A 27,406-nucleotide genomic window follows, 5' to 3' on the forward strand; every position below is an offset into this window, starting at 1 on the left:
GTCCTAGCCTTGAATACAATAGAAGCCATTAGGACTATAAAATTTACATTTTGTTTATTCTGTCCTCGAAATAAATACACGATGGAAGACGCTTGTTTATTCCATCTTGAGTTGATACGCCGCCTGAAACAGATGAAAAATAAATTAACCAATCGTTCGTTCGTTTCAGCCGAAGACGTCCACTGCTGGACAAAGGCCTCCCCCAAGGATTTCCACAAAGACCGGTCTTGCGCCGCTCGCATCGAGGCACCTCCTGCGACCCTCACCAGATCGTCGGTCCACTCAACCAATATCTTTATTTAATAAAAAAAATCTACTATTTTATTTTGTTGCCTCCTATTAAATTAGAGAGGATCAAAAGGGGAGAAAAAAACTAAATAAATAAATATTTGTTTCAACACAAGCAGTGGAAAAGTTACTGAAATCACCAACTAGCACTTTGTAGTGTGTGAGTAAAAAACTATGAGACTGTTTTTACAGTTATTTTGATTTACGGTTCAGTTTTGGACCTTTATTGCCAGAACGAGGTCGTTTTAGTTGAATAAAATAATGTTAACGAGGTTTAAATGGTACAAAAATGCACTGGCAGATGCCATATGCCAGATTCATAAATAATGCCAGTGCAGATTACTTTGTTTTTTTGGGTTCCATGCAAATGTAGAAAAAAGACCTGCAAAGCTCTCTTTTCACTAACTTTTCAAAGCGAAAAGAGCTGTCCATTTTAAAACAAACAAGACAAAGGTGACTGAGTTTCTTCCGCAATTTCTTCCTCAGCACCAGCCCATATGTTGTTCCGAAGTGGTGGTAGGGCAAGCTATAAGTATTTGGAACGTGTTTAAGTGCCCTTGAAAGGGCCAATGTACTGAATAAACTATTTGAATTTGAATTTGAAAAAGACTCGCTGAGCGATACTCGCGACAAAAATATTGGAAATTGACGTTCGAGAAAATAGTCGTCAACGTCGACTGTAGTCTTTCTCATCGGGTGAAGAACAAGTGTCTAAGACTGAATTAGTTAACTTAGCTAATGTTCTGTAATCCTATCTGTCTAATTTTTTAGCTTCTTAACCGTCACTAGCTTGTTGATGTCGTGGTAAGCCGCGATCAATATAGTCGATAGGTCGCTTTATGGAATTGGGACAAGTGCACATAGTACGCAGAACTGACGGCCGATGGCGCAGCAACGTTCTGGAATGGAGGCCGCGTACCGGAAAACGCAGCGTGGGACGTCCACCTACAAGGTGGACCGACGACATCGTAAAGGAAGCAGGGAAGCGCTGGACGCAGGCCGCTACCAATCGATCAACATGGAAAGCATTGGGGGAGGCCTATGTTCAGCAGTGGAGCCATAGCTGAAATGATGATGATGATGACAAGTGCCTCAGGTTGACTTAGCAAAACTAGCCGTACCAGTTAGTTCTTCAGCTTCCTCGCAGTCACGAGCTTGTTGATGTCATGGTAGGCCGCGATCATGGTATGAGCTGGTGCGGTGTTCGCCGAGCATGCAGGATGCGCGCGCGTGCAATCCGCGCCTTCTTGCCCGCGTCGAGCAGCGCGCATGTATCTGAAGAACCGAAGTATCTCAGGGTTGTCTGACACTGGACGACGGAGTTCGTTCAGTTCTCTGGAACAAGAATTTATTTATTTATTAGGTACACCAACAAAGTCTGTATAGTACATACATTTTAACATGGTTAACACATGATGAGTATAATAATATGATCTCAATTACAGGTATACACAGCATTTCTTTTTGCAAGGTTAGGGTACTTAAACACTAGACAAATTCTTTGTTATTCCTTGCATAGTGAAGTTAATGAGCTGCAACAGCTTATAAACGGGATTATTCCCATCTATCGCTCTCACCGCTGCAACTCCTGTGTAGCCAGCATCTACAGTTTGGCCGCCAATAAGAACTCAATCAGTGAAGGTCAATCAGGTTATGTGGGACCTTCTACACACCTCACAAATGTACAGTGGACCAAAGGAGAATCAATTTTTGCACGCACTGTGGAGCTTGGTGGACAAGAACAATCTATGGAAACAGGGAGAAGAATCATGGGCTCAAATCAGAAGCATCTTCATACTTCATACCGTCTTGATTTTTAACGTACTTATACAAAGTAACGCACAGGAAAATTTTCGATTCTAAGGAATTCAGGGGATTTCGCTTTCAATACGTCAAAGAAGACGGCTGACATTGGGAATCCTGATTAACCTAATAAAACTGTTTGGATCCAAAAAATGTTGTATCCCGGAATTCCCCAGCGTACATCGAGTGACGTGAACGTACGAGTAAGTAGATTTGTCTGGAGCTATGCAGATTTATTGGAACGATTGTGAAGTTGAAAGAAGGAATCCTTCAATTAGAGAACATTCCCAGTTTCTATGATTTATTTTTTATTGGACTGTTCCCTTTTAGTCGTCGGAATAAAGTATTTGCCTTGAAGATTTTTGGTACTTTCCTCAATTCAGATTTACATGCTGTCACTGCTGTTTTTCTTTAATGTTAAAGAATAGAATGAAAGGCAGTTATTGCTAAACGAAAGACTTATCTAGACTCTCGCGGAAGTAATGAAAAACAAAAGATTTATAATATACCCATGGTTCATGACGCAATCTTTCTTGTGTCTATAAATTCGAACATCGTCGACATTGGTAAATATAAATTGCGTTAAGAATAAACAAAATACAAGGGGAAATAATATACCTAGTTAAATATTCAAACAATACATGTGAAGCCTCAATGTAACCTAGTTGGTGATCAAATAAATAAATAAATACGTTACAACAGAATTTTACAAAAATATTCCCATCCATTGTTCGATTGGCAGAAAATTGAGTTCCAAAAATACATTCAAATGCTTTTAACACTCCGTATAAATATTCGGATGCGGGTGAAATATGTAAAATCCGTTCGCGTCTGTTTCTGCAATGTATGCAAATTGGTTCTTGACACAAGAAGGAATTTCTAATTGTCAAGGAAATACGTTGAAGCTCTTCTGTGGGAACTCGGCTTGTGAGAAAATGAAAATAGCGCTGGTTAAATAATAACATTCAAGTAGGTATGTTTCGCTCAATAAATTCGTAATGATTTGTTTAAGACCAGAGCCCTTTTAGGAGTGATTTAATTAATCAACTGTGACTAGGCCTGCCGCAATGATTTTCAGATTGACGCTTGGTAGCGCCCTGCATTCAGCGCATGTACCTATTAGGTCATCTGTCCACCTTGTGGGTGGTCATCCCAGGCTTCGGTTTTCAGTCACGTACCGGCGTACGTAGACTCAATTCCAGAACCTAGAGGCCCCATCATCAGATTCAATCCCAGGCTTCGGTTTTCAGGTCACGTAAAGGCGTACGTAGACTCAATTCCAAAACCTTGCTGTCCCATCAGCCGTTAGTTCTGCGTGCTATGTGCCCTGCCTATTGCCACTTGAGCTTGCTAATTATTCATCGGGCTTTGTCAGGGATTTAAGTTAATTTACGGATCTTCTCATTTCTGATTCGATCTCGTAAAAAAACACCAAGCAGAGTCGTCTCCATAGCACGCTGTGCAACTTTGAGCTTCCATATTATGTTCTTTTGAGCCCATAGTGAGAGGTCACGTTTCAGTACCACGTTATCAATCATACATACCTGCTCAACTGGGCAGAGACGAGGTTGCTATACGGTGCGTATTTGGCCGGGCTGGCGTACATGAGGCAGATGAGCTGTTCCCGACAGGCCTCCAGCTTCACATCGCTCAAGTTCTGGCCCCCTATCTGGGTGCCGCCGTCTGCTGAGTTATCTGAGGGGGTCAGACCTGAAAAAGAAAAGGTATCATCAATATTAGTTAGGATCAGATATCCCAAGATAGCCTGGTCATCCCAACTAATATTATAAATGCGAAAGTAACTCTGTCTGTCTGTCTGTCTGTTACGCTTTCCCGCTTAAACCTCGCAACCGATTTTGATGAAATTTGGCATAGAGATAGTTTGAGTCCCGGGAAAGAACATAGGATAGTTTTTATCCCGGTTTTTGAAACAGGGACGCGCGCGATAAAGTTTTTCTGTGACAGACAAAATTCCACGCGGGCGAAGCCGCGGGCGGAAAGCTAGTACCAAAATAAAATGACAAAAGGCACAGACTAAGATATATTCAATGTTAGTCCGGAAACTCGTTGAGGATGAGAAAAAATACAACGACGTAATGGTGATTAAAACCTAACCTAAATGGGATCTAGGAGAAGAATATCATGCTACCTTTGTCACAAAAGTATTGTTTTATGAGAGTCAAATAAACTTGAGGGTCAAAGATTTTTGGGGCACTTATAGGCGCTAAATAAAATGGTTTTGTTTAGAATATTTTCTTGTTCTTTTAAAAAACGTGGACAATGTCACGAACATAACCATTTTATAGAGATTTTTTTCTACTAACATTGCAGAAGCATCAGCTAGCTACCCTGTGATGCAGTTTTTGTACCTAGCCCTTTACCTATCTAGTTCTAAATTACCATTTACATGATTCAACAATAAAGGCCAACCATTTAGGTCATGGTTCCAGTGTTCATTTGTGCCAAGTTTGTTCTTGCATCAAGTTAATAGGGAAAATCCTTACATAGTTTTCAATTCAAGAGTACGAGCTGGAACGAGTGCCCTTACTGCAAGCAACATAACACCTAATTTGTATTGTATTAAGAGTTTAATGATCCAGAATGAAGAATGAAAGAAATTAGATCATCTAAAAAATAAATAAAAAAACAATGTTATTTCAGTAACAAGTGTTGCTTTCGTTATGTTATTGGTTATTTTAAAAATTTCATTTTTAAACTGCAGCTTTCAATGTAAATATGTAGGTAATATAGAAGCCGACTTAAGTAAAATTAATTTAATAAATATTGAATGGATAGTAAGCATTTCAGATAAAAATCGTTTATGATTTTTTATCGAAATACCAAAAATGTTTGTCTATTTAAACACTTCCCAGAAACCTAGCAACCTTTATAGTTTTGTATTTGAATTATTTATAGACAGCTTTTGCCCTATTAAGATACATTATTCAAGGGCTCGTCAATCTTTTTATCACAACAGTAATATAGGTTGCGCAACGAAAGTTGAAGCTAACACTTACTCAGGCTGATGTAGGTACTTAATATTTGAATACAGAAAACAGACTACACATTCAAGTTCAAATGTAGCCGGGTCTCCAGCACGTGTTTTCCTTACACAATCAACAAAATCATGTGAACATTCAACCAAATTTTTTGTCTATAAAACATTGTTTCACTACAGCTTTTTGTTTGCATCAACAATTTTTTTGCTTTCCATGCCCAGTTGAAAACTTGTACGTAGTGAAACAATGGTTTTGTTGATTGTGTAGGGCCAAGCACGCGCTGGAGACCCAGCTTATAGAATACACTCTCTTGTTTATTATCTGAGGTCTTACCACGAGTTTACGTTAGGTGTGCTCGCTAGCGAATTTGTCAAAAAAATCTATGAAAATTCTAGTTCTTGAAAGTAGCCGCTAGGGGCGCTGTACATTGTACAGTGTACAATCTATCATACATTTAACGTAATTTTTTTACGCAGTCGCTAGCGAGCATAACGTAAACTCATGGTAAGCATACTGTTATGTTAGCGAGACAAAAAGCAGTTGTCAGACCTTCTACGTAAGACATCTGCGCCGACAGCGCGTGTAAAGATACAAATCTTTGCTCATGTTGATGGCCTCAACACTCGTTGAGTGACGTACAAGTTAAAACGAAGCTAATGTTTAATGTCAGAAGTGAGACATATGAAATGTTAATGTGATTCTGGCTGCGAGGCAGGATACGCCCTATTTCTGGAATTACCGGTAATTTTTATACAGAATTCTGAGGGTACGCGTTACATTCAAAGGTTTCTTTGGATATTGCCAATAACAGCTGTTGTATCAAATATCTGTAGGCGAATCGCGTTATTGCTTTTTGTGTGAAATGACAATTTTTTGGGGTTCCTTTATACACTCGACATCAAATAAATCGCACCTCCCGCGACAAGCATTTTCAAACGTATGCTTCCCCACTTCCCACCAATATTGGTACCATTTGAAAGCCTAGTTCTAACCTTCATTTCATTAAAGGAAAGGTTTTTACCCCAAAAATGTGTCTTTAGAAGGATCCAGAGTCACTTCTTCAAAAAATAGGTAGTTACGCTAGAGCCAACTTTTATGGCTATAAAACTGTTAAGTTGGGATTAATCGCTATTCATCTGTTAAAGAGGACACGTGAGATCATTATTTGGTTTTATAACCATAAAAATTGGTCTAATTGATCCCATAGGTGGGCCCAAAGTGAGGTATTTTTTCAAGTCACGTTTATGGTATATGTTAATCATTTATTAAGAAATTAAATGTGTTTTTTTTTAAGGATATTTATTGGGCTTTCAAATAACACCAATATTGTTGGGGCACCATGATTGTGTCAGAAAAAAATCGTTAAAGTTCGCGTCGCGGAAGGTGCGGTTTATTTGATGTTGAGTATATTTTCAACTCTAGGTCTCTAGCCTTTTACAGAAGACTGGCATGAATTTCTGGACTCCATGACACATTTAAAGAAAGAAAAGTATGTATTTATTTGGTGCAAGTATTTAAAGCATTACAAATGAATAACACTTTAAGACTATACAATAGAGTACAAGCACCAAATCCGCTCAGTATAAAAATAATAGCAGACTTATCAACTCGGAAAGGGATCAACAACGTATCGCTTTTCGCGAGCTGTCATCGCCGTCGCGCGCTGTCGATTGCGAGAGGAGGCATTTAAGTTACGGTGCGGATAAGCGTGCGTTGCAGTAAGTAGTTTCATACAAAGTATAACATACTGACCGCCTCGAGTTGATACGGTTACGATCCCTTTCCGGGTTGATAAATGTGCTACGTCCTTAAGCCGTGACGGCAGAGAGCACTATACAGATACACTCTATAATTAGTTTTACCCTCAACTCGTGTGGACTCAGAGTGATACTTCTAGGTACGCATCACATGTAGCGTATTTTCAAAAAAAACAAAAATAGCTAAGTAATAAATGACGTCACAGTAAAAAAACAGTGAAAATAAAATTAGTGAATCCTAAAAAGAGAAAACAGTCTTCAGACCTGAAAGAATCCAAACACCGGAACCCTGTTTCGTACAAAGTTTCTTTAAATCCTTTGTTCTCGATCGCAATGGAAAGGGCACGTACTTTCATAAAGCGAGTAATAACTATTCCTTTTATTGTATCGGAATCTTGTTTCTTTGTGCGATAATCGTCCTGTGACATGAGTATTCGTTTAGATCGTTTTGTGATTTTTAATCTTTAATGCAATACAAATGGTACATAAGGCGAACTTAATGCCATCAGACATTTTCATCTAGTTAACCTTTGGGCTAAAGGAACAAAATGATAATGCGTCTTTTCATTAGTTAGGCTTGAGAGAGACTAACACCCGTATTCACAAACATTACTATGAGGTCTCATAGTACGCGTGGATGCACAGGGTGACACACGAACCAATCACAGAGCTCTATTCAATGCTGTGCATTCGATTTGCTGCTTCACTTAAGCAAGCATCGTTTGTGAATACGGGCGTAAGAGAGGATGTAGTGCTGTATCAATAACGGCATTGAATTTTAAAATATACTTCTGTTAGTTATTTATGACGTAAGCATCTAAGGAATATTTTCCAAAATTTACCCCCCAAAGGGATGAAACGGGTCGTATTTTTTCTGGCAGGTCCAATAAAAATAAGCCTTATGCTATTGAAATTAGGTTGGTATTGCTTACCGAGCCTGGCGAAGATCCCGTCGAGTCGTGACAGCAAGGGAGAGTAGAACGGATCGTAGTTGCTTAGGATCATAGAAGAGGCTGGAATTTTCTGGAAAACCTGTAAAAGTATGGAATTATTTAAGAAACTGTTCCGTGTACGCACCTACTCTATCATTATAGTACACTCGGGTGCCGGTCATCCCATAGGTAAGAGATAGGTAACTATTTCGTTTATGGATTTTATAATTGGTGTATAAGAAAGGTATTACATCTAAGGCCAATGCACACAACATTTTTTATAGCGCCATCGACGCGCTTTTGTAGCAATACAGACGCGATACCACAGAATAAGTAATAGTACAGGTACAGAAGGATTACTCCGCAAGACGATTTAAATAAATGCGAGTCTTGCTACGACGCGATACAGTGGAATTCAGCTCGCACAGCACTACGTACCTACAATTTTATTCACCTACAAGGTTTGTCTCTTTCTATCGCGTGCCTCTGAACTCTTCTTACTCTGTTAGGGTTGCCGTCTAGTGAAAAAATAATTAGGTATGTAGGTAGGTAGTATGCATTCATTATGGAAAACCTTGGGAGAGGCCTTTGTCCAGCAGTGGACGTCATTTGGCTGAAACGAACGAACGCATTCTGAGCAGTAGTCATAGTAGGTTAGGTTCCTATACTATCCTAAGAATTATTGATTACCTACATGGCCAACATACCTTTCAGCATCTTTGGGAAGCGAAAAAAAAAGATAAATCCGGTAGATTTCTTTTCGAATTTAAACACCCGAACGCCGCACAATATTTCTTTCTCTTTATGTCCATTTTTAAATAATACTTCGATCATAGAATTATAATCATACTACAACGCACGCCAGCGTCCTGACGGGCGCGCGCGTGACACTCGACTGATATAATACCCGCCGGCGGGGCGCTTCGCTGTAGGTAATTATCGGATGTACCGCGCGGAGTGAGCCAGGCCTGGCGATACACACGAAAGTTGGACCCAATCTATGGAAGTTTGTAGGAAAAAAGTCGGTGGGTTTAAAAAACGTAGTGTGCATAAGCCCTTATTTTGTATAGACTTTGGGGACATTTGCTATTTTTGGACGTAAAGTTCAAAGTAATTAGTAGGTCAAGTAGATTTTTTATGCGATTTACTTTCAATGAAAGAACTTTTGCACATTATACTCACTTTGTAATTGTTAGCAGTCGCCATCTGGCCCTTATAATAGCCGTTCTTGGTGGGTAGGTACGACACTTTCTGTCCCCCCGCGCCGTACCTGAAATATGAGTAAAGTTGTACCCTTGAAACAAAAGTAAAAAATGAGAAACGCCTGTTTTAGAGGCTTTAAATAGCCTAGCACTTGGCGAGATTACCTGAAAAATTTGGGTATTAAAAACTATAACAAAAGATGAAATATTTGTCTGAGAAGCCAAAATGGCCTAACGGTTTAGCAAAATGATTTTGTTTCGTTAGGAGATCAAATTCTATCGCTATGGGCCCCTGGACTATAATTTGTTAATCCACTTCTATTACAATCATACCTGGAAAGATAGCAGTGAGGGAGATTTTTAGAAAAACTAAAAAAGCTTTTTTCGTAAAGAGAAAGGCAGTTTCATAGATAAAGGCGTCAGTGCGACATGTCTATATCCAGCCTATCTACACTGGTCATCATAAAAATCGACCCTCCCGCGACAAGCACTTTCAAACGTATGCATCCCCACTTCCCACCAATATTACTACATATACTATATTACCATTTAAAAGCCTAGTTCTAAACTTCATTTCATTAAAGGAAAGGTTTTTACCCCAAAAATGTGTCTGTAGAAGAATCCAGAGTCACTTCTTCAAAAAATAGGTAGTTACGCTTGAGCCAACTTTTATGGCTATAAAACTGTTAAGTTGGGATTAGTCGCTATCCATCTGTTAAAGAGGACACGTGAGATCATTATTTGGTTTTATAACCATAAAAATTGGTCTAATTGATCCCAGAGGTGAGCCCAAAGTGAGGTCTTTTTTCAAGTTTTTCAAGTCACATTTATTGTATAATCTTAATCGTTTATTAGGAAATTAAATGTGTTTTTCTTTAAGGATATTTATTGGGCTTTCAAATAACACCAATATTGTTAGGGCACCATGATTGTGTCAGTAGAAACGAGTTTTCCTGTAAAACGTAGGTGGGCCGATTTTTGTGATGACCAGTGTAGTTTATCTCTACATTGAAGTATTTGATCATTTCATAGGCGCTATACTCATACACGCAGTATGTAGCCATAACTATAGATCGTTTCATCCACGAAGACGCGCCCCACCATTCTTCCGCTAATGTTTTAGTGTTATCGGTACACGCTAAATTATCCATGAGTGCACAATCACACTACAAATAACGCTCGGATCAAAATTACCGCATCTCGCGCTTCCATCGATCAAAAATTGGTGGGCCCGTCTTCGTGGATGAAACGATCATCGAACGTCACGTTTATCGAAAATTCCCAAATCACGCTAATGCTTTATTAGTCTATCGCGTACAAAAAAACTGGAGCAATCTTTGAATGAGAAAAAGCGCAAACCCGTCAAATATTGAACAAAACAGGGGAAATGAAAAATGAAATTCTTCTGGAAATTAGGGGCTTATTGAAAAATAAATTGGGCAGATTACGACGATTGTCAGTACAAAGATTTGAAGATGCCAACGCAATGTATGTGGTTCAGTAGGTCTTCTAAAAAGAACTTCTTCATAGCATGATTGCAAAAAGTAAATTTCTTGCTTCAAAACCGGTGTGAAGAAGAGTTGGCCAAAACCGCTAAAGTTTTTTTAATTTTTTTTATAAAACCATTTAGCTCAAGTTGAATTATTTATGAAATTACTGGAGTATTTCATTATCCACATTTTAAACCTGGGCTTTCGATATTATACTTCAAACTTATCCTGTATATTTTGTTGCAGTTTGTAAGACAAGATAGTCAGCTATCATTCGGGACTACAATGCCTACTCGATCTTCACTGGTTGGGTTTCATTGGCGGCCAAACTGTAGATCTTGACTAAGTATACAGGAGTTGCAGAGTGATGAACACGAAAGAATAGATTGTCACGTCCATTTTTCTCAGTGAAAATTATCAATGGATGTATGAAGGTAAAGAAGAGCAGATAAAGGTAGCAGAGAAGCGCTGGACGCAGGCCGCTACTAATCGATCAACATGGAAAGCATTGGGGGAGGCCTACGTTCAGCAGTGGACGTCCTATGGCTGGAATGATGATGATGATGATGAAAGAAGAGCATTTACTGAATATACCTCTACTGTGGCTTCATTGACAGCGGCATTTCATTGAAAATACGCAATTTGCTCTGTTACAGGATTATTCCGAGGTTTTATTTGATAAATTATTGTTTTATCGAAGAATGGTGCTTTCTCAGGGAAATTATTTGAGTTATGATTTACGCGTTGGAATAATTGGAGTTATAAGAAATTAACGGAAACAAAAAGAAATTTATGTTACCTTCTTCTTAATTCTATAATTAAGAAGAAGGTGATGGCTAATTGCCTAACCAATGGAATTTTTCACAATGTTTGCAATAACAATGGGAAGGTGGATGATTTAGACAAATGGATGATTTGACGTACACTCTTCACGTTCTGGCCAGACGGGATGGGGAGGTCTGATTCTCCTTTTGCGACATCTACGTCCCTATTATCTGCCGGAAACCATATGACTACGGGACTTATCGCACTACAATTTCCCGCCACGCAACTCTTTTTGGCCAAGATCTACAGTTTGGCCTCCAATAAAACTCAATCAGTGAAGGTTGATTAGTCAAGGGGGATATTTTGTTTTGGAACCCGCAATGAATTTAGTCAGAAGAATTGTCAAAGTCAGAGTCAAAATTTCTTTATTTGTTTAATAGTTCTTACAAATCGTCATTTTGCTCTTAAGGTAAGGAGCCTCTACATGTCTCATAATCTTTTTACCCTACCAGCGCTTCGAGACCAACATTTGGCAAGTGCTGAGAAGAAGCGCCGCAACAAACTCAGTCACCACTGTCTGCCGGTTAATATAAATAAATAGAAATAGTAGTAGTAGGTACATTCGATTCAGGAGCAGTTCACTGAATTTACCATGCATTCTTGTATGGTGTATCTTATAAGAATGGGTATACAAGATTGCGTGGTATATTAAACAAGGTAGTGACGTGCTAATATCTAGACTTACATATTAAGATACTAGTAGAAATGACTCGCATACATAAATTTGAATAATTATAGGAGGAGTTCCAAATATACCTAATGTCGACCATATGACTAATAATATTGCCTCAAACACCTACTAACCGTGACTCTAGTATGCTTAATTGAGATGAGGGTATACATAATATATCCACAAAAAGATTGTAGGAGATTGATTATAGGAGTGGTCTTATTCTCCTCTAACGGAATCACACGCTAATTCTATCAAACATATCGACTTACCGTGACATATCAACATTAGAGAGGTCGTTCGCATCCTGGTCCATGTTTCCATAGAACCCGTCGTTGGGGTACGCGTAGGCCCCAGTCGGACTGGTCTCGTACCCCATGAAGTCTTTGTTGTACCCCATGAAGTCAGCTTGTATTATTTGTCCCTTAGACGCGTCTTAAGATACCACAGAAAGAGTAGGTGTGTGTCAGAAGAATATAGGAGTTCCAAGTATAATGTCGACCATAATGACTAATAATATTGCCTCAAACACCTACTAACCGTGACTCTAGTATGCTTAATTGAGATGAGGGTATGCATAAGATACCTACAAGAAGATTGGGAGTGGTCTTATTCTCCTCTAACGGAATCACACGCTAATTCTATCAAACATATCGACTTACCTTGACATATCAACGTTAGAGAGGTCGTTCGCATCCTGGTCTACATTTCCATAGAACCCGTCGTTAGGGTACGCGTACGCCCCAGTCGGACTGGTCTCGTACCCCATGAAGTCTTTGTTGTCGTTGTTGTACCCTGTCTGGTCGTCTGCAGGAGCTGGTGGGTAGCTGGCTTGGCTGGAGGAAGCTGAGAGCTGGGAGATGCCTGGACAGATAGTAATAAACGTGAAGGAATACACAGAGGAGACGGCAAAGAATATACAGGGTGTTAGTTAGGTTTATAAGTCGACACTAGCCCATGTTAACATATATGCACATAAATGGTATTAGTCCAGTCAATAAAGCATTAAAGAGGGAAATCCGTGGAACATAATTTCTGACTTCGGGACTTTATTTATTTGATCTAGACTAAGTAGTTAGGAGGTGAACACCATAGCAAAAGTCCCCGCCCTTAGCCCTTGAGTCGGTGGGGAGAGGGGGGTTTGAAGGTACCATTTTGTGTTCCAGGCATTTCCCTCTACACCGTCGTTAAGGCATTCATTGACTGGACTATAAGGTGAAGTCAGTGATAACATCATTTTAATTTTTTAAATTTTCATAAAAAATAAAATTTATAAAATCTGATTTGGTATGAAAATTAAAATAATTAAAATGATGATATTAATTTTCTGACTTCACCATACCATTTATATGCACATAATGGGCTAGTGTCGGCTTATAAACCCATTTACCTAACACCCTGTATAAGAGGTATATTTTTTTAGGTACTAGAACAGAAACGAGAGATACTAGGAAGATAAGTTGACTTATTATTTTTCACTGGAATAAATATAGTTATTGTACACATAGATAGATCGTACGCTGGGTCAGGAAAGTTCTTGAGTGGCGACCACGAGCCGGAAGACGTAGCGTGGGCAGGCCTCCCACTAGGTGGACCGACAATATGGTGAAGGTCGCGGGAGGTGCCTGGAAGCGAGCGGCGCAGGACCGGTCTTTGTGGAAATCCTTGGTGGAGGCCTTTGTCCAGCAGTGGACGTCTTTCGGCTGAAACGAACGAACGAACGAACACGTCATAGATACTGGTTTTTCGGAAAAAGGCAAATCAAGCTAATCCCACTGACGTAATACGTATTGTGCAAAAGATATTTTATTGCCTTTTTCTGTTGAATAAATGCAATTTAGGGAAAGCGATTACAATCGCAAAACGAATGTTAAAATATCTAAGACTGCGAAAAATTGAATTTTATGATACGTGAAGCTGAAAATAACGAAATTGATTTTCTCATGCGCGATAGTACTACTGATGATTTTACTTAAACCTATTCAGCTTTATAGTCCAGTAGAATTAGCTTTTAAATCGGAAATAATTCCTACAAAAGATTTTATTGTTTTAATGGCTTGTTAGGGTTACACTGGTTAAGGCGACCCTTTACAAGGCTTGGAAGCATGTGGGTAACAAGCCATTGGACGTGGCCTCTCCACGTCCAATGGCGGTCATTAATTATACGTATATTTTCAACTTTGTCGAACTTTAGCGCCAGAACGGTTTGTCCAAAACATATGAATTTGGTCTTATTCAATGCAGGATTAGGTGCCCTTTAACCGTCATGAAGACCACTTTTCGATAGGGTAAGTCCTTTACGCGGTATAACCGGAAAACCGAAAAAACGCCCCTTTCGGGGGCCCCCACCACTTAAGCACAACTCCGTCGAAGTCGAAAACTTAGGAGAGTCTTAATGGGCAACCAATGAAGCCATTAAAGCAAAAAAATCTTTTGTAGGAATTATTTCCGATTTAACCCTCAGTTTGCATGGTGACTAAAACTTACGCTAAGTGTAAGGTGGAGACCCTGGGACTCCATATTTCAAATGAAGAAAAAATAGACTCAAACTTATAAAAGTAATATATTTTTTATTTGGTAACATGATATGGTTAATATACTATTAATTAGAAACAACAGAAATAGAAACATTAATTAACAATCATTTGAAAATTTTTTTTTTCATTTAGTCGTAAAAATCACATAAAAATCGACATAGCCATTTAGTACCTCATAAACTTAGAAAAAAAATTATCCAAAAAAATTTATTTTTCCAAATTATGTGGACATAACAGTCTTCTTAATAAATAATATCTAAACTGTTAGAAAAATTACACGAAAAAACGTGCAATGACTTAGTAATTAGTACGAGCAGCACATTGCCTGCAAAACTTTTTCGAATAATATAAGTATATTTTTTGTCAAATTAATTTCAAAATAAGCAGTCTTTGTTTTTATTCATCAAAACACATCATCTAAATACAATATCACCAAAAAAAAAACTTTCGGGACATAAGATGTAATAAGATGTAAAGTCCTCTTCTTTTCCTTCATCGTCTGCATTTTCTTCTAGATTTCCTTATATCTGAGGCCTCATTTTCATCTACCGTATTGATAAATTATGTATTGTGACTGTTCAATGCTTTTTGATCCACTTAAACCATTAATATAACTGTAGGATAAAAAAAAACATAATATCATAATACAATTTTTTGCTACACAAAGTGTATGGTGGAGTCCACGGGACTCCGCAAGTGTCAATTACTCACCTTTCTGTGATGAGCACGCACACAACCTCTCGCCCTCGAGTTGGCCACGACACCAAAGGAAGCTACTCAAGCGCACAACACTGTATACGCGTATTGAAAAATTTTATGGACCAAAACAGTTTCACATGGAGTCCCTGGGACCTACCATGCAAATTGAGGGTTAATCAATTTTTGTGTTTAATTCTACTGGCCTATTACTTTATTTATAGAATCGTATAAAAGATTCATAATAAAATGACGCCTAGGTAAGTATAGAAAGTTATATCTAATAATAAGATCTTATCTACGACACTAAATTAAGCAGCAGGAAACTAAACTGGTCGAGTGACATAAAACACTCCATAAAATCCATACTTCATAGACATCTACTTATAATATGGTGCAACCCAGCCTTTTCTTACTAAGGCTGGGTTGCACCATATTACTTTAACTTTGACAAACGTCAAAAATCTGTCAAACTCCATACAACAAGCACCGGTTAGCGTTATAGTTACGGTCAAAGTTAGGTGGTGCAACTCAGCCTTAGAAGTCAAAGTGGGGTCAAAGATCTAACTAGACTGAGATTTTACGACTTTTGTCTATGACTTACAATTACTTACACTTATCTACACTAATATTATAAAGAGGAAAACTTTGTTTGTTTGTTTGTTTGTTTGTTTGTTTGTTTATCTGGAAGTGATTAGAATTTGGTCTTATAGGTCAGCCATGTAGATTTTTAGACGTCAATACCTAGAGAACCGTTTGAGGTATATTTATGAAATTTGAAGCTGATGTTTATCTTGCAAGTCTCAACACATGAGCCAAATTTGAAGTGTTAATGCACAGTACTTTTTGAGTGCTGAGGAGTCAAAAGTGGCTTCAATTGGTTCATCTAAATATACGCACGGTGCAGTCCCCTCCCTGGAACTAGGCTTAACATGCTCCCGCATGTCTAGAATATTAGCTCAATGTTGATTTAGTCGATTTTCTCCTAATGGAAACATGTAAGACAAAAATAAAATTTCCAATATTACAGACCTTCTAGAGCAGATGCTGCGAAAACTATACAAGATATAGAAAAACTTGACTATCTCACCTGTAGCAAATTGAATAAGCTTTTTTTGATTCATAGTAGTCATGTCACTAGGACGCATAGTTTTCGAGGATTAAGCGAAAAACCGAAAAGTGGTACTTTTAAACTCCCCTCTCCCCGCCGGCTCAAGGGCTAAGGGCGGGGACTTTTGCTATGTTCACCTCCTAACTAGTCTAAATAAAGTCCCGAAGTCAAAAATTGTGTTCTATGGATTTCCATCTATAATGCTTTATTGACTGGACTAATTACAAAATACGCGCTCAGAAATTCAACTTGTATTGAGAATCTTCGTAAATGCTTTTAAAACGATCTACAACAAGTGTAATGAAAATTTTCGATAAAATAAAATACGCTCCTGAATTCAAATTCTTTAGAATCTTTGTAAATGCTTCTAAAATAAAACTTACTCAAGTTTGATGAAAATTATCAGCTTACAAACAAAGGTTCTTGGAATCATATGATTTGTCTCAAACTTTAAAAAATAAAAGTTTATTCACAAGCTACTACTATCCCTTAAAGCCTCGCGAATCGAGACACAATAGAAATCAATTGTTACGTAGTCATTATGCGTGCCGTGTGGGGACGGCCGTAAAAGAATACTTTTCCCCACCGCCAACAGGAGGCGTGTCGTAAGAGGCGACAAACTCCTGTAGCACCGGACGGGCAGCAGCGTCTGCGTGCGAAACCAAGTAAAAAACTGCGATCGCCAACCCGCCTGCCAAGCGTGGCGATTAGGGCAAAACCCTCCAAATGGTAGCACAAACAAAAAAACGGCCCCTAGTCCCCGGCGGCCCCACTATCCCGGACCACGGTAGCGGTCACGGTAACGGTGGGGCAAGGGGTGCGAAGAATCCCCGGGGGATGCCAGGCTACCAACACCGACGACCTCTGGCCCTGGCAACCTATAACGCTCGCACACTGCGTACAGACGTGAAGCTAATGGAACTCGAGGAAGAGTTGAGCAGGTTACGGTGGGATATCGTGGGATTATGTGAAGTCCGAAGAGAGGGGGAGGACACCATAATTCTTAAATCCGGAAACCTGCTCTATTTCCGGGAGGGCGACCAGCAGTCCCAGGGTGGTGTCGGGTTTATCGTCCACAAGTCCCTTGTCAACAACGTGGTCCAGATCGAGAGTGTTTCGGCGAGGGTAGTGTACCTGATACTCAGAATCACCAAACGGTATTCGCTGAAGGTCATACAGGTATACGCACCGACCACGGAACACCCCGACGACGAAGTGGAGACCATGTATGAGGATATTTCCAGAGCCATACATGGCTCCCGGTCCCATTTTACCGTTGTGATGGGGGACTTCAACGCGAAGCTAGGTAAACGAAGCGATAATGAGCCGAAAGTGGGGCAATTTGGGTACGGAGAGAGGAACGCACGTGGCCAACTGCTGGCTGGCTTTATGGAGAGGGAGGGCCTCTTTATGATGAACTCCTTCTTCAGAAAGCCAAAACAGCGAAAGTGGACATGGCTGCATCCCAATGGCGCTACAAAAAATGAGATAGACTTCATCTTGTCGACGAAGAAGCATATATTCAATGATGTCTCTGTGATCAATTCGGTCAAAACAGGAAGCGATCACCGAATGGTAAGAGGCACATTGAATATCAGACCCAAGCTCGAGAGATGTCGACTGATGAAGTCTACGCTCCGCCCAGCGCCCATCCAACTCCAAAACCCCGAAAGCTTTCAGCTCGAGTTGCAAAATCGTTTCGAATGCCTAGGAGACTGCGAAAATGTGGACAAATACAATGACAGGTTCGTGGAAATTGTCCAAACGACTGGGTCTAAGTTCTTTAAAACCCGTCGTTCAAAAAGAAATGAGGAGATCCGTAGGAGAACCAAGGTAACCGACATAGCTCGCAGAATTGCTAAAATCAAGTGGCAGTGGGCGGGGCACATAGCTCGTAGAGACGATGGCCGTTGGGGCAGGAAAGTTCTCGAGTGGCGACCACGGGCTGGAAAACGTAGCGTGGGCAGGCCTCCTACTAGGTGGACCGACGATCTGGTAAAGGTCGCGGGAAGAGCCTGGATGCGGGCAGCGCAGGACCGTTCATTGTGGAAAACCTTGGGGGAGGCCTTTGTCCAGCAGTGGACGTCATTTGGCTGAAACGAACGAACGAGTCATTATGCGACCGCTTGGGGTTTGATGGCTATTACGCACGCATTTTTATTGAACAAAATCACAAACATTTAATATTATTGTTTTCAAAAACAGGACTCACCTTTTCCCAATATCTTTCCGAAACTCCCCAGAATGCTTGGCAGGAACATGGCGAACAAAATAGACTTCAGCAGAACTTGGCCCCCGATCAGGAGAGGCACGAAGAATTTGTTTAGGCCGAAAGCTGGAATGAGAAGAATATTTTTAGAATGAAAACTATTATTATAACAATAGGCAATAAAGAATTAAATTAAGTAACGCCCGTATTCAAACGTACAAACATTACTATGAGGTCTCACAGTGCGCGTGGACGCACAGGGTGACACACGAACCAATAATAGAGCTCTATTTAACGCTGTGCGTCAGTGCGTTCGATTTGTTGTATCACTTAAACAAGCATCGTTTGTAAATACGGTGAATTTACAAATAGTTTTGCGTACTTTGGAGTTCGGTGAAACAAGATTTATTAATTTATGTTACCACTAGCTTTCCGCCCGCGGCTTCGCCCGCGTGGAATTTTGTCTGTCACAGAAAAACTTTATCGCGCGCGTCCCTGTTTCAAAAACCGGGATAAAAACTATCCTATGTTCTTTCCCGGGACTCAAACTATCTCTATGCCAAATTTCATCAAAATCGGTTGCGAGGTTTAAGCGGGAAAGCGTAACAGACAGACAGACAGACAGACAGACAGACAGACAGACAGACAGAGTTACTTTCGCATTTATAATATTAGTTGGGATAGTTGGGATAATCTATCCAATTTGTTTTCCGCGGCTCGATTCGAATACTACACTTTATCCTGAATTCCATTATTTTTAGAATTATTAAGGTGGGTTCACACCATAAGCATTCACGTGTAATGTAACATCAGCGAGACAGGGCGTTCCAAGACAGTTAGCTATCCCCTAAGATTTACTAGTTGGGTTTCATTGGAGGACAAACTGTAGATCCTGACTGTACAGGAGTTGCAGTGGTGGGAAAGAGTGGTGGGAATAGTGCCGTTAGTCCCGTTTATGTAAAATTATCATTGATTTGCGACGTGATGTTATAGATCATAATTATTATGAGCCAGTGTGATTTGCTTTTGTAACCTACTAAACTAACTTTTATTAGATAGTTACTAACTGTTTACCCGACTGCGTTAGAAGAAGCGTTATGTTTTTTTTAGAATAAGTTCGGAATTTAAATAGAGTCACATCTGTACACTAGTTACCTAAAATATTTTCAAATAACTTGAACAAAATGGACGCGTAAAAGCAATGTGTCATTGGTTTTTATGATATTTTTGACACTGATACAATGGTACGTGCCAGAATATTAAACACATGAATGCTTCCAGTCTGTGCTCACCTTAAAAAAAATAAAAAAATATTTTTGCAGCGATTGTTGGATGTCACCGACAACAAATTCGTGTAACAATTTTAACATAACATCAAATATTCTATTTGAAAAATCCTCCATCCTTCCGAACAATTTTAATGAAAAAATAATACTTTCGTAACATTGTTCTCGAATTTAATATTTGAACAACGCACGAGGTTTATTATAATATTATTTTTTGCGTCATTAACATTACAAACAATTTCATTTAATTTTCATTTGTAGCCTTTAATATCTATAAAATAATAGAGGTGACCTGGGGATTTATCACGTGGTAATCTATACGAATATTATAAACAGGTAAAAGTGTGTTTGTATATTTGTTATTGTAAGGGGTAATCTCGGGATCTACTGAATCGATTTTAAAAATTCTTTCACCAATAGAAAGTCACATTATTGCTGAGTGTCATAGGTTATATAAAAAACCGAAATAATCTAGTAGCATATAAACTGGAAGACGTAATGTGAACAGACCTCCCATTCTAGGTGAACCGACGATCTGGTGAAGGTCGCGGGAAGTACCTTGACGCGGACAGCGCAGGACCGGGCTTTGTGGAAATCCTTGGAGGAGGCCTTTGTCCAACAGTGGACGTCATTTAGTTGAAACTAATAGTACCTATATAGCGCTATTTAGCTTTTTTAGTAGCGTGTTATAAGGGAAACTTTTGCAACTTTCATCGATTTGGCGCTGTGAAGTTTTGAACTTCACAGGATTAATTTTTATTAATTGGTTGAATTTCAAAGGTCTGTCTCTACATTTGAACGTTTATGTATCTTTGTGAATTAATCCAAGTTCAAAGGTTAACTCTTACAATTCTAAAGCTCTTTGTTTTGGATACACGTGCTTGCTCTTTACATCGGATTGTATTTCGAATTTCCGACCCATTTAAATCATCGAAACATAATCAAACTGCCGAAAATAGCTGCGGGGTTACTCTGAAAAACGTTATCCGAAGTTTCGAATGTTGCCATCCCTCTCACGCACGCAGCGAGATGCAAGCAAGAGCGACAGTGACAGATAGATCTGAAAGTACGTGAACGGAGTTTCGGAGTAGACCTGCTGGCACTTGGCTGGAATTATTGGTTAATTAATTACAGGAAAAATCTCGGGGTCTGTTTCAATTAAGGTCCAATGATGTACGGTGTTTGGACGCGATAGTAATTCATTTTGTTCCAACACAAAGAACTGGACGGAATATCTCAAATATCTTTTGGGAAATTCCGTCAAGTTCTGCGTGGATCCCGTTTTACCCATTTGAGGGTGGAGTTTCGTAAAATCCGTTCTTAGTGAGCACCTACGTTCTAAAAGGAACCCCCATGCAAAATTTGAGACTCCTACGCACTTGTAGTTTCTAAGATTTCGTGATGAGTGACCTTTGACCTTTCGCTTTTATAGTATCTTATCTTATTATTCTAAAGGACATTGTCAGAAACCGCCTAAAAAACCGCCCAAAAACATTAACCCATCATAATTATTTTCTATTTTTTTTAATACATTAAGCACCCTTTCATTCTAATGGACACTTAAGCATTGAAAAATTAAATAAATAAGTCTTTTAACGTTTATTCTATAATACTATTACAACTTCCGGACGTTTTGGTGCGTGGCATGGTCTAAAACCTATCAAGTTCCATAATTTTTGCCGATAAAATCTGTACGAGGCATTACCGTACTTTATTGCTGGGAGTCCATGTATAGTGATGTTCCTGCGGCCATCATAGACAATAAAATATCGATTTTGAAAATAAAATAAATCGATTAAACTGCTTTGAAGACTAGATTTGCGTTAAAAGCTAAAAAGATATTGACAGTTTGACACTATTACAAGAAGATATCTAAAGTGTCCAACTGGTCGAAGGTCGTAAATAAAATAAAAATAATTAGGACCATAAACTGATATTCATGGTATCATAACTGTAAAAGTGTCAGAATCCGATGTTGAATCCAATGCCAGTTGAAGTGTGAGAAACATATATATTTTTTTTTTATGTGACAGGAGGCAAATGAGCAGACGGATCACCTGATATCAACCTAGTATAGTTGCCAGTCTCTCATAATCTATGCCAATGAGGGTTTTCGCGATTGAAAAATCCGCCAGATGGCAATACGTAGACGTGAGGTCCAAATGCTGCATGATTGGTTATTTTTGACATGACATTGACAGATATCCACCAATCATGCAGCATTTGGACCTCGCGTCTACGTATTGCCATCTCGCGGATTTTTCAATCGCGAAAACCCTCATTCATAGCACATGTATAATAATAGACCAAATGAACTTTTATAGATTGTGAAAGAGAAGATAAAGATTTTATTATTTTATTAAAATCTTGCCACGAGGTAGTTTTTCAGTAGAAACCAGGATTGGATAATCGCTACAGGCAAGTATCAGAACATTTTATAAATATTTTTAATCGATTATATCCATGTGAATCGTTTTAATAAATTGTCATTTTACTTTTTCAATTAAAACTTTTTCAATCCCTAGTCTTGTCAAACTGTCATAATGTCAACAAATTATAAATGTCACGTCAGTTGACTCAATTTCAGTCTTCTGTGCGTTTATTGTATTTTTATTTCAATGAAATAGTGCTAAAGGGTTAGTACTAAAACTGAAAGCCTTTTTTCAGAAAGAAAACCAATGTGGTGCCCTTATTATTCATGCTGTTTGAAAGTTACAAGTCAGTGATACAGAGTTGCCGACATTATAACTCCGTAGTGATACCATACCAAAGAAGAAGTTTTCCTAAACACTTGTGTTGTTTTTATATGTGATCGAATAAAAAGGATTAATTCTACTGCTCAAATGGAATAACTTATCCCAAGAGACCGAATATAAAAAAAACCTCTCCATAGAAATTATCACCATCACGAGGATGTGAATTTTTTTGAGAATTTGATATTGGTCCTGTAAGAAAAGTAGTTGTATTTCAGTAGTAGAATCAACCCTTCTTGTTTCATCAGCAAGAGTAACTATAAAAACGCCCTGTAGGTAGGTATTATTAAGCTGAAGAGTTTGTTTAGTGTCAAAGACTGTCACACAGTGTAACTTAAATTGGCATATTATGATAATGAACATAAAAACTTAAATAAATATTTATGTTAATATTTTTTCTATTTATTTATTTTCCCAAAGCTTCACAGTGACAGCTGAAACAGCAATACTGTTAACAAAACAGTAAAACTAAACTTGGAACAAACTGTTACAAATATGAGGGGTTTAATATTTTACAAATTAAAATAAAACCGCATGTTGCTTTACTTTCTCGTATAGGTAATAAATGTAATTAATGGCTAGATTATTAATGTTACTTTGTTACCCTCAATAGTGAGGAAATCTTATAAAATGGTAACCCTGATTTTTATTGTCATTCAAGTGCTCTTTCTTCGCATAGGCTTCTGTGATTTGGCCAAGGGCCACACACATTGCGATAACATTATGCGACATTGATTTGACAGCAGCGGAGTGAAGTCTTGCGACTATGCAAAATGATACCCTGTAATCGTAGCGCATACAGACATAGACGGGGCGGGGCACATAGCTCGTAGAGCTGATGGCCGCTGGGGCAGGAAAGTTCTTGAGTGGCGACCACGAGCCGAAAGACGTAGCGTGGGCAGGCCTCCCACTAGGTGGACCGACGATCTGGTGAAGGTCGCGGGAGGTGCCTGTATGCGAGCGGTGCAGGATCGGTCTTCGTGGAAATCCTTGGGGGAGGCCTTTGTCCAGCAGTGGACGTCTTTTCGGCTGAAACGAACGAACGAACGATACGTATTACCACTATTTACCAGACATTACTATTTATTGCATACTCGCCGGATTACACGTAGGAGCACGCGCGTAACAGCTTCGGCCTTGCATTATTATAAGATCTTGTTCCGCCCTTTTACGAACTTCCTCCGTGAGGATATCCCCGCCGAATTCTATGATGAACCTATCAAAAGTCATATTCTGCAATGTCAACCCACCACAAGGTGGACCGACGACCTGATAAAGGTAGCGGGAAGGCGCTGGATGCAGGCCGCTACCAACCGTGCGATGTGGAAGTCATTGGGGGAGGCCTATGTTCAGTAGTGGACGTCCTGTGGCTGAAATGATGATGATGATGAAGAAATGAATGAAAATGACAAATCTTCGAACGTGTATAATACCGTGCCAAAGTAATCATATAATTTTGGCACCTTAATAACTATTGCCGTTTTTGTTGTAAAGATCATGCAGCGCTACTTGCGGATATTATTGGAAAGAAAACTATGTGGGCTCTAGATCTGAAGCCGCTTTAACGAACACGAAGTGCTCATACAATGCGGCGTATTTTCTTCCAGTCTTTAGTCAGGACTTTAGTCGAATTAAAACCCCGGTTGAACGTGATATAGCCGCACTAGAATACGATGCTTTTTTGCATAATCGCAAGACTTCGTTCCGGTGTCGACCGAATGTTATCATGATGTATGTGGCCCAGGGGTTACCGTAGCCGCTAAGGTTTGAAACTTCTTGCTTAAAATATTGTAGTCTTTGGCATAGACTACGATGGTAGTCATGGAGATAGGAGTTTGTTATCTCGTGTCAGATGTAAATGGTGAAAAGAAAACTCATGATTCGTGGTATTTTTATGTAATATGTAGGTATTTTATAAAAGTGGAACCCCGAGTGATCTCCAAAACCCATTCTATTATTATATACGATTCGGCTTCGATATCTATAATACAATAGGAGTTTATTTCATGTGTCAGATGACAAGGGTGGAAACAACCTACGATTCATGTTGTTTATTTACGTGCAATATGTGGGCATATTGTAAAAGTGGAATGCCGAGTTGTATTTCTAAAACTTGTTCTATTATTTTATACTATTTGGCTGCGACTCGGCGTGACGACAATACAAAACATTTTTCGCGAATCGGTGTTCATACATTCACACAATACATTAGACGCCATGTTGTCATAAACGACATATTATAAAATCGCTGTGATTTAATATTCTTAATCATTAATTTTATGGCAAGTGTCCATCAGGAATCATTGTTCTTACACACAGAATCGTATTATTTCGCTTTCGGGTAGTAATATGTCAAAATTGTTGGTTCTTTAGGCGAACAATGTATGGAGAACGAACATTGTCCTTTCTTAAAACTCTACCATTGAAACTACATACATGTTTGTTTTGTTTTAATGTCTGCTAATTGCTTAATAATTAATGCAACGTTCGTTATTCTACCAAACAGTTGAAAAGAAAAAGAAAAATAGAGAATTTACATTTTTTCCAGACTATTTTTCCACTTTGTTTATCTTCAAATGTTTTTGAAAAAGTTACGTTTACACGCTTTGGTTACATTCATAATATTTTGATGAAATTGAACAAGAGTTTCTGTTGCTAAATTGTATAATGTTACTGTTTCGGACCATTTCTGAATTAATAAAAATTTAGGATAGTTGGGATGCTGGCTCTTTCCCTAAACAAATTTTAGTATTGCTATCCAGCGAGGAAATGCAGCCAGCATCCTCGCCTCTTTGCCTCGCGGACACGTTTTTATTTTTGTGTAAACAATTAGGCGGGTTTTAGAATCGCGCTGACCGCTCGCTGATCGTCGGCGCTGACAGATGAATATGTATGTAATTGAAGGGAACGTTCCTGAGTGAAGCTGATCGCTCGGCGCCGACGCTTCATAAATTTCGGCTGTCAGCGCTGACGGTCAGTGAGCGTCAGCGTGACTCTAAAACCAGCCTTAGTTTTGCGTTTGTTGAAAAAATATCTGTTTATTTTAATATTTTGTAAATAAATCTTCCCTATCCAACTGAAACCCTATAGAAAAAAGAGATTCGTCTTCGCAAGTATAATACAAATTGAAACCAACCCGTTGCAAATATTGTGCCTACACTTGTACAGTCGTGTCAAGTAGATTTGTTCTGTCACCGAGGGATTTTATTGGTAACTCCTTGTCTGTTCCGAACAAGATAAGGTTTGTATAAGGAAAACCGTAGCTTTAACCTGTCTCGGTTATAAATTGAAAATATATTGCGTGATCTTTAATATAAAACTGTTTAGCTAAAAATTAAAGGTAACGCCTTTCATAATTTGGTCTCAAGATTTTGATTTTTCGCTGATACTTTGGATGATTTTGTAAATAGGTTTAATAATTATGTGTGGTAGTGATTTATTCTTTACCCTATTTTTGACACACATAATTTTAGTTAATTTATGAATTTATGGTATGATATTATATAGTTTACGATAAATTGGTTATTTGATCTACAGTTTGGGAGATTAACTATAATTTTAATCCTTTCTTAAAAATAATAGTAATTAATATTATACTTACATCTGAATCCCATCATCTTCGCAGCTTTAGGCAAATTTATAGAAAGAACATGAGTATCTACAAAGTTCTTAAACTTCTGAAGCAATCTGTATTCGTAGCTGAATTTGCTGAAAAGCGCTCTTCCTTCATCAGTATTTGTTTCCTTTTTACTATCTTCACTGCCTTGAATAGATTTAATCTCAACACCATCAGCGATTTCGTATCTATCTTTGCTTAGCGCTTTATTTAGTATATTTTCGACTTCTTCTTCAAGTTGCGTTTCACTCACATTAACAAGAATATACCTTTTCGTTATCGTTCCAAGGATCTCTATAACATCGTCCACTGCATCGTTCGTTTCTTCATCTTCACTTACATTAGTTTTATTAACTACATTTTCTACATTTACACTACCTTTACTACTACTGTGACAGCTATGGCAGTTATTAGTTTCTACTTTGTCTATTTTAACTGTTTTGGTTATGCTTTCTTGACTTTGACAGTTTACATGTGTAGTTAGAGATGTTATATACAATAGAGCTATAAGATGTGTCCATTGGAACCTCCATTCTGATCTTCTGTGGTGTTTTTCGTGAATTTTCTGAGTGGGATCCATATTTGTGATGCAAACTTCATCACCGTTTTATTTGTTAGTTTTGATAGGGTGTTCTTAGAATCGCTGGCTGGGACATCTGTAACAAAAGAAAGCTGTGATGAATAGGTTTTCTTGGAAGTAATTGGTTTGTTTTTCTAGCAACTACCGGAGTTTCTCAGGGTTGTACAATAGGAGTTTTTCCCGCGGTAGGGGAAAGTTATTAGTCGGAGAATAGTCGATTGGTATGTTACGATACTATAATTGGAGTCATGTGTGATAACGTGACCTATATTAGAGCTATTTTAATGATCAGTCATTCAAGGCTTAGAATCATTCAAGATAATAAAATTCTCAGTTTCAGAAGGTATTTATCACAGATTGCGCCAAAATTGTACAAGGAAGTACATAATATTTTCAGACTGTCTACGATTTAATACAAAGTAAAACAAAATACAAAACAGTTTTAACTTTCATAACACGAACGAACACCCTAAATCCGAAACAGCCGAATAAAACCGTATGTACGGTGCACGCTACAGTAAATGGGTAGCTACGTCATAGTGCCGTCGGAATGTAGCGACTCGATGAAAAATTCGGTTGGTGCTTTGACTTGGAACATGTAAAAGAATTTCTAAAAGTCCTTTTTTGGCGGCTGACCCTGGCCGCACAGGAT

General features: G+C 38.7%; 1 protein-coding gene and 1 pseudogene across 2 annotated transcripts; one reads left to right on the forward strand and one right to left on the reverse strand.

The window, feature by feature from the left end:
• Osi24 (Protein) lies at window positions 1–26,824 on the reverse strand. Of its 2 annotated transcripts, XM_028320622.1 has the most exons (9): window positions 26,160–26,824; window positions 18,523–18,645; window positions 12,731–12,830; window positions 12,239–12,340; window positions 8,962–9,049; window positions 7,780–7,879; window positions 3,636–3,801; window positions 1,410–1,623; window positions 1–123 (listed from the first exon to the last, which is right to left on the reverse strand). In XM_028320622.1, the coding sequence occupies exons 1-8, from the start codon at window positions 26,752–26,754 to the stop codon at window positions 1,413–1,415; spliced, it is 1,485 nt and encodes a 494-aa protein (XP_028176423.1). In that variant the 5' UTR covers window positions 26,755–26,824; the 3' UTR covers window positions 1–123; window positions 1,410–1,412. The 2 variants fall into 2 exon arrangements, with proteins under 2 accessions (XP_028176423.1, XP_028176424.1); XM_028320623.1 differs by lacking the exon at window positions 12,239–12,340 and having other exon boundaries at window positions 12,629–12,830.
• On the forward strand, window positions 16,982–17,954 carry LOC114364454 (uncharacterized; annotated as a pseudogene).
• Window positions 26,825–27,406: the final 582 nt, after the last annotated feature.

The sequence above is a fragment of the Ostrinia furnacalis genome, unplaced genomic scaffold (genome assembly GCF_004193835.3).
Source record: "Ostrinia furnacalis isolate ACB-3 unplaced genomic scaffold, ASM419383v2 OfSCF7420, whole genome shotgun sequence".
Taxonomy (NCBI): domain Eukaryota; kingdom Metazoa; phylum Arthropoda; class Insecta; order Lepidoptera; family Crambidae; genus Ostrinia; species Ostrinia furnacalis.

Coding starts and splice junctions, on each gene's coding strand:
- Osi24 (XM_028320622.1), bottom strand. CDS start 26,754: ATGGATCCCACTCAGAAAATTCACGAAAAACACCACAGAAGATCAGAA. Junction 18,646..26,159: donor GAAGATGATGGGATTCAGAT/GTAAGTATAATA, acceptor TTCTCATTCCAG/CTTTCGGCCTAAACAAATTC. Junction 3,802..7,779: donor CGGGATCTTCGCCAGGCTCG/GTAAGCAATACC, acceptor TTTCTTTTTCAG/GTCTGACCCCCTCAGATAAC.